This window comes from Olea europaea, chromosome 15 (assembly GCF_002742605.1).
Source record: "Olea europaea var. sylvestris chromosome 15, O_europaea_v1, whole genome shotgun sequence".
NCBI lineage: Eukaryota > Viridiplantae > Streptophyta > Magnoliopsida > Lamiales > Oleaceae > Olea > Olea europaea.
In genome coordinates, this window is record NC_036251.1 from 3,602,504 (window position 1) to 3,610,112 (window position 7,609).

Here is a 7,609-nt window from a genome sequence, read left to right on the forward strand (position 1 = left end):
CAGTTGCATGCTATAGCACAATTCAACCAATTTCGATCTGGAACTTCGTTCAACCCACCATGCAACTGCATAGCATGATGAACAATCCAATTTTTTGCGTTTTAATCCTCAAATTTCATTTTCTTGTTTCTTGATCTATTTTCTCATTTGTTCTTTTTCCAATACTTCATTCCTTCACTCAATTTGTCTTCGACTCTCACATCTCCAATTTTTTTTTTTTTTAATTATCTCTTGACTATTTATACTTGTCTCTAAACTTTGAATTTCTTCCATTTAATCAATATTCGCTTTTCTATTCTCCAAAAATATCTTACAAAACATAATTTACATAGAATTGAACCATATTCCAATATATTTACCAATAATTTTATCCATGTTCTATAACTTAAATAAGTGTGTAAAACGTACTTATTAGATCCCATAAAATATGTGATTAAAATTAATTGTTTATTTCAACTTAGATTAAAATTTAGATCTTAATTTGTACTAAATAGAAGCAAAAAGTTCCCAACTGATCAAAACCCGAGCCAAGTACAGTTTAAGAACTAAGCCCCTGTTTCAGCCCTTTTTTTTGGTTGGGGGGGGGGGGGGGGGGGGTATTGCATACTGGATTGCATGTTGGGGGGGGGGGGGGGGGGGGGGGGGGGAATGAATTTTTGAATAGTATATTGATGAAAAATGTATGATTTAAAAATAAGAAAATTTTTTTAATTTACATGTAATATTAATTTATTAAAGAATGTGTGGTTGAAAAAATATCAAAACATTGTTGAAAAATACATTTTTTCAAAAGAATGAGGCTCAAACAAGGACTAAATTTAGAGTGAGAAAAGGATAACAGACAATAAGAATAAGCATTACATCAAGAGTGAGGGTCTTATCATGCAAGGTGTTTGTATTATATTCAAAGGGTCCTGTTTGAGTTTGGATCGAATTGTGACAAATTAATAATGAGGATAAGGGTCGAGAGAAATTATAGTCAAAGTAGGATTAACATCTTCTAGAAAGTAGGGATAAAATTACATTAAAGGACTTAAGGCCCGACCTCACTGGTAGGTAAAATGGAGAAAAGCAAGGTCGGGCCAAATAGGTCGAGGTCACGGGCCAAATAGGTCGAGGTCAAGTGAAAGTTAAACAAAAACTTCGGAATGAACCCAAAACAAATTTGATACAAATACCCATCAATTCTTTGCAAGGGTCCATAAATTAAGGACCCAATGGTGATCTTTTCAGCCCTCAATTCAATAAATCAAGTGTTGAACTGGAGAAATTGTCGAAGAAAATCTTTTATTTCATCGATATATGGTGATCGTGTGGGAATTATATGACCAAGGTCGTGTTCAATAATCACCGAGCAGCCACGGTCAAAGAAGGACACAAGGTGTCTGCTGGCACAGCTTTCTATCTGTCTATCATTACCCTCGGTGTTGCCAAAAATATGAAGCGAGGGGCAACTAATTGATCCCTCGGAGTACTCTGACATATTAACAGCAAATCCAGAGCATAAAATCGCAAATTTGAAGTCAATCTCACCCTTTAGCTTCCTTTGTTGAGCACAAACCAAAGCAGCCATTGCTGCCCCTTGTGAGAATCCCAGTATCCCATCAAATGGCCCTGCTTGCAAAAATATAGTCTTTAGACGTTGAAGAGATTCGTCAAAGGCCTCAGTTTGCTGCTGATATGGAGCAGTGTCAAATGGAACTTTTGCCATCTTCCATTCTGCATCACTCTTCCCATTATAATCAGCTGCAACCAGCCATGCAAACTTTCTGTTGCAATTAATGAAAGGTAGACTTCCCTCTGATTGAACTGATTCGCAATTTTGATCAGGTGGAGAATGTAGGTAAATGAAAGGTAATTCATGCGGTGCATCAACAAAAATGAGCTCGGCCATGTTTTTGAGCTTCTTTGCCAATGATGCTGTTCTTCCTTTGAAACTGGAAGCATTCTGCCGGAAGCCATGCAAGCATAAAATCCGCAGCTTTCTCATGGGCTTAGTACTTGTTGCAGCATGTTGGTCTGTGCAACACCAGACAATTTTTATTTTGTTAATTATCTTCTAGATATAAAGCAGTTGAAGCCAAAAGGTGAAGGTGAAAGAAGAAAACTGAATAACAGCGTGTTTGGCTATGCTTAACAAAAAATAAAAATTTGCTTAAATTTAGATATACTTTGGTAGCTAAACATGTTCAGATAAGCAAACTCTTCCATACTTTTAAGCAAGACATGTAACTTGATTAGTAACTCTTACCCTGACGTCAAAATAAATTACTTATTCCCAACTTTGACCATTTATACAAATTACTCATTTTGAAATTTACTTGTTATTTTTACTGATTTACTAATAAGTAAATATTTTAAGCTCAGCCAAACAAGCACTAAATCTCACACGACCTTTTCTTGGTCAAGTTGCATAAGATAATATGGAGAAAGTATCCTCTGAGCCAGCAGTAACATTATATATATGACGCCATACCAGGTAAGGAATACAGACCTTACCATTCCTGCTTGACATAGAAAATGAGTGCCTGATCTGATTCAAGTTAGAGTTAGCTTCGAGTGCTACTGGTGATAATACGTCTTCTGACATATCATCCTCGGTTGTGGAAATAGATGCAACTAGCTTGCCGTTTCCCTGACAGAGTTCACAAACGTACAAAGATTCTTGTTCCTGAGAAGAACAGTTTTAACAAACTTTGGCTTACTGAATTTTCAATCTCACAAGGATTTTTTGCATGTACTAACAAGTGGTCTTGAGAAGCACATACCCGGCAACTGTCACAGATTAACACGAGCATCCTACAGTAACTGCACCGGCTGCGTGCGGAGTAATCATCAAATGCAGTGCTACACAGAAGGCAAGATCCCAATGTATCTGTATCTAAGCTCCCAACTGAAACCCTAGAATAACAAGTCTAAAGATCACCAATGCTAAATTCTTTGCAAATAATTTATTTGCTAAAGCAAGAGACTAATATCTAAACTGCAGTTTCATACTAACCTTAGTGGACAGAGCCATGGGGTCTCAGAAAGTTAGTATTGAAAAATGAATTTAATTAAAATGGATTTAATCAAAGTTCAGATACAGATGTAGAAAACTGGTGTTTTATTTATGAAATTACAGTTTAATATAACTCATGCAGGAGGGTAATGAAAAAATAAATTATGTGGAAATAGAACTGAATGAGGAATATAGACAAGAAAAATTAATCCATGTAAGGTGAAGCAGGTAAGTTTCAAAACATACCGATGGTCAAAAACAAAATTCTTTCCTTTGAAAAAGCCACCATCTGGAAATTGTTCCAAATATCTCTGTATCCCACCAAATAACTGAAAGAAAGCAACATTTGCTACAAGCATGAGCATAATTAACAAGAACAACTCGAATTTCTTTACTCCTTACCTGTTAGACTAAAGAGTTACATATAGTTTATCAAAAACAGAAAGACACTTAACTACAGGTACAAACATAACATAGAACCAGAACTAGTTTCATAGTTTCCATCTCATTCCATTCCAGTTTAAATACAATCAAAATCATATTAGACAAGCCAACCACCCGAAGGCTTAACAACAAATATTACCCATAAAATGACTGTCTTTTGATCTTGAAACAATATGGTCAAAAATTTGTTCACTTGTCACCCGCATGGTTAATTTAGAAAAAGAAGTTTCATCATATGTTCATGGTTAATTGAGTTTCAAGTTTAGTGTCGTAAACTTTTGGTTTCTAGAATGTGCACCTTTTAATAGATTGGCAGGAGCAGCACAAACAGAACACTTCAAACAGGTAATTTCAGGTAGGAAAACAACTTAAAATTGCATGCACGATACACCACAATAAATGTTCTTAAAGATGTCTGATCAGAAAACATGTTCATCAAAGAGAGGACTGCCTATCATCTCCATCAAGGGAGAAGAAGATGGCAAGGCGCAAAAAGAAAAGCGGACTTTTGTAATATTAAAAATTAAGTAAAGCCAGGTAAACTGGATGGAATAAACTTGTAGTTTTACATGTATCCTGAGACGAAGTATAATAATAGGAAATAGAAACTTAACGTGCCAATGCATAAAGAATCGAGAATTGCCTTTCTTAAGTGCATACATCTCTTTGTAATTAAAATAACAGCATATAGCAGATTGTAAGCCACACATTCCTCTTGCACTTATGATATATGAAAACTAATTGTTTTTCTTAATGTTCTCTCCCTTGATGTCGAGTTGTGCATTAGTAATTTTCAGAAGGAAATATATTATCAAAAAAGAACAATAGAAACCCAGAGCTTAGTCATTATGGAAGAACAGTTCTCAGCATCAATTCATCTCAGTGCAAACTGCCTTCACTGACATCACATAATACATTAGTAATTAAATACATAGAACACTGAATACAGTCATAGCTCAATTCTCAAAATAGCTCACCTGAAACACATTTTCAAAACCAGCTCCTTTAGACCTGATATAGGCTGATGCCATCTCACATCTAATTCCTCCAGTGCAGTACCTTTACAGTCAAACAAAGAAAGTATGTGCATTATGTTACGTTTTTTCAGGAAGCTACTTAAGCCTCCACTAATTTTCTTGATAAGGATAAAGTATTGAGGGATAACACAATAGAATACCATAGAAAATTTAAAAAGGACGAGAAGGATAACAGACTACGTCACAGCAAAAGTTACAGTAATGACCATGGAAAGAACATACATGAATGTATCTAACAGAGCTGTAAACAAATGCACAATAGATATGAGTACAATAAACAATGAATGATCTGTCTAGAGTTACTTCTATCAAATGAATAACACATGAACAAAGTGATAGCGCAAGAAAATTAAATTGAGGTGAGGGAAGGACAAACATCTCAAGTTTCATTATCGTGGTTTCAGAAAAGGACTCACATGAGGATATTATTTCCTCGCAATCGCTCAGAGTTGCCATCTATCCAGGAGGGAAGATCGCTATACTGCCTGATTTCTGGATCTAATGTTTCCACATTTGGAGCGTGGAACTTTCCGATTCTTGTCTCATACAAATTCCTTGCATCTACCAGTACTATTTTTTTATCAGAACCAAAACTCTCTTCTTCTTGAAATTTTCCTGGAAAAGAAATCTAAAATTAAAATTTGTCCACAATAACTTCTGTATTTTCCATCCTTAATGTCAAACATCAAATATCACAGACGAGCTCCAATCGTAAAACAAAATGTCCAACGTAGTGAGACTATTAAAATAACTTAAAATAAACAGTATAGTGTTGATAAAATCAATGCTCTGTCATGTAAAAGAAAGGGTTGGTCAATGTACCCTTCCGTTCTCCTTGGTATTCTTGGATTGAATTAACCCACACCCACCCAGCCAAAAATGTATTATTCCAAAAGTACAGGCACAGAACAGAGAAGAAGAAAAAGAGCCTGATGAGACGAGGAAAAAAAAAACTACCAGCATTCTGAAGCACAGAGTGGAAATCAGCAGCAGATAGATGCTTTCCAGCATTTGAAATGTCCGGAGACTTCAAAAGTGGGTAAGAACTTAAAGATACCAATTCCTATGCACGAGGTGAAAATTCAATTTCAGCTAAAAAAATGAGGAAGAAAATGATGATTGAACCATAAAGTAGAAAACCAAATACAATGTAAGATAAGCTTGAGTATCTAATGTCAGCAAAAAAGATCTAGCAAGCTAGTTTGAAAAATAGATTCTCATACAAAAAATGAGGACCAACAATTAAGACTTCCTTACAAATCATTCACCAATTAGGCAGTAACTAAATCCATTTACCAGTTTCTGGAAATGTTTGCATTGAACTTCTTTACAATGATCTTTAGATTTTTTACAAATAGCTATATACAAATTCCAACCGATAAAAACTCCAAATAACTGTAATAAAATCCTTACAACCTTTACAATCCGGATAGAGAGAGAAGTAAATCCACATTCCTTAGCAACTTGATCATTCAACGGCTCACGGCATGATGCAAGCTTGAAATCCGTCCCTCCAAACAAAGAATTCGTCTCCAATGCCTCAATGTGCTTCTTCAATGCCCTTAATTTCCCACCAACCTGAACACGAAAAGTGGAAACCCATATCAACAATAAACACATGATTCCTACCCAAATAAGCCAATCATAATAGCTTGTTGTCATATATATACTTTTCATCAATAGAGAGCTCCATCCCTGTCAAATAAGAGCTTAAAGCCCCATTCCCTAAATAGAAAAAGATAGAAAGTCTGCATATTTATCCGTTTACCTCATTCTTCTTTATAGTACAAGTACATTACTTTAGTAGATTTCGCTTCATTCTAAAAACTCTAAATAGATCCTATAATGAATTCAATTCCTGATTTCTTGTAATTAAAGAACTCCTATTTTTTAAGATTTTTATGGGCAGTAGCTAGTGGATTTTCTCAGCAATATGGACTATGATGAGACATTTAGTCCAGTAGCAAAGATTACTAAAGTAAGAGTGCTTATAGCTTTACCAGGGGCCCGGCTAGGCACTGACCAGACCAGGCCAGGCCATCAGAATAAGAAGGGCTTTCGAACAAAATCAACGCAAAGATGTCTTCTTTTTCTTTATTTTTATTTTTTATTTTTTCAAATTAAAAACAATAACAAAGAGGCAACAATCTTCACATTGCTACTTTTTTCTTGCTATTGATAGAGTCCGCCGACGTAAACTAAGAACCTGAAGCCCCATTTCTCCACGTAGAAAAAAAAAATCATTACATGGACAAAAAAACACTCTATCAAAGCAAAAACAAAAGTAAAGAGGGGAACATCACTCAAATCAAAAATTTTAATAAAATGAAAAAAAAAAAACACTTACTGTAACATTAACGCCATGAGAGGAAAGGCGGACGCGGCCGAGGAGGGAGAGAGAGCTGCAATTGGAGTGATAGAAATCGGAAAGGTTTTGAAGGTTGGGAATTGTGGTGTACTTGTAGTACAATAAAATGCCGTAGTCTTGTTCTTCTTCTGTTTCATTTTTATTGTCTTCCACTTGGTGTTGGATTGTTTGATCAGCCATTGATGAGTCTCGAGTTCTTCAGAGCAAGGTTTGGGTTAAAACCCTAGGTGTCGTCGACGTGCGCCTCGTTACTTATTTCTTAATAAAATTAGGGAAGGTTGCAGCAGAGTCCTACACCTTTCAATTTATTGCGAACTACACCTTAACCTTTTATTTTTACGGTTGCAGTCCAATCCTTTCACTTTGACTTTAGCTGAAATCCATTTAACAGATTCTGTCCAGAATTCTGTTTGTCAACATTCAAATTGAAATTTTGACTCAAATTGAAAAATTAAATGAAATGCAAAATGGTATATTTACAATTTGTACAATAAAACAATCAAAATAATTAAATAGAGAGAGAGAGAGAGAGAGAGAGAGAGAGAGAGAGGTATCCTTACACCACCCTCCACCCTTCACTAAAACCCAAAATTAGGAACAATTCCGCTCCACGGCCAGATTAAATCCGGGCTGACGTGGCAAAAAAAATGGAAAACAGAGAAGGACCAAATAAGGGCTGAAAAGAAAAACAGAGAAGGACAAATTAATGACTGATTGTGCAGCCCCTTTTGACCAATTCTCCTGCCCATTTCACCCCCA

General features: G+C 35.6%; 1 protein-coding gene across 1 annotated transcript; it reads right to left on the reverse strand.

Moving 5' to 3' along the window:
* Window positions 1-963: 963 nt before the first annotated feature.
* LOC111409859 (rhodanese-like domain-containing protein 6) lies at window positions 964-7,092 on the reverse strand. The gene is made up of 9 exons (XM_023039942.1): window positions 6,830-7,092; window positions 5,899-6,060; window positions 5,440-5,545; window positions 4,899-5,097; window positions 4,423-4,504; window positions 3,248-3,330; window positions 2,769-2,901; window positions 2,500-2,671; window positions 964-2,019 (listed from the first exon to the last, which is right to left on the reverse strand). Exons 1-9 carry the CDS (start codon window positions 7,028-7,030, stop codon window positions 1,250-1,252), a joined length of 1,908 nt encoding a protein of 635 aa, XP_022895710.1. The 5' UTR covers window positions 7,031-7,092; the 3' UTR covers window positions 964-1,249.
* Window positions 7,093-7,609: the final 517 nt, after the last annotated feature.

Bases quoted from the DNA above. Each gene is read 5' to 3' on its own strand.
- LOC111409859 (XM_023039942.1), bottom strand. From the start codon at position 7,030: ATGGCTGATCAAACAATCCAACACCAAGTGGAAGACAATAAAAATGAA. The intron at 5,546-5,898 runs GTTGTAAGGATT...CCTCGTGCATAG, and splicing joins TCTCTATCCGGATTGTAAAG to GAATTGGTATCTTTAAGTTC. The intron at 2,902-3,247 runs GTATGTTTTGAA...TTGTTATTCTAG, and splicing joins AATTTTGTTTTTGACCATCG to GGTTTCAGTTGGGAGCTTAG.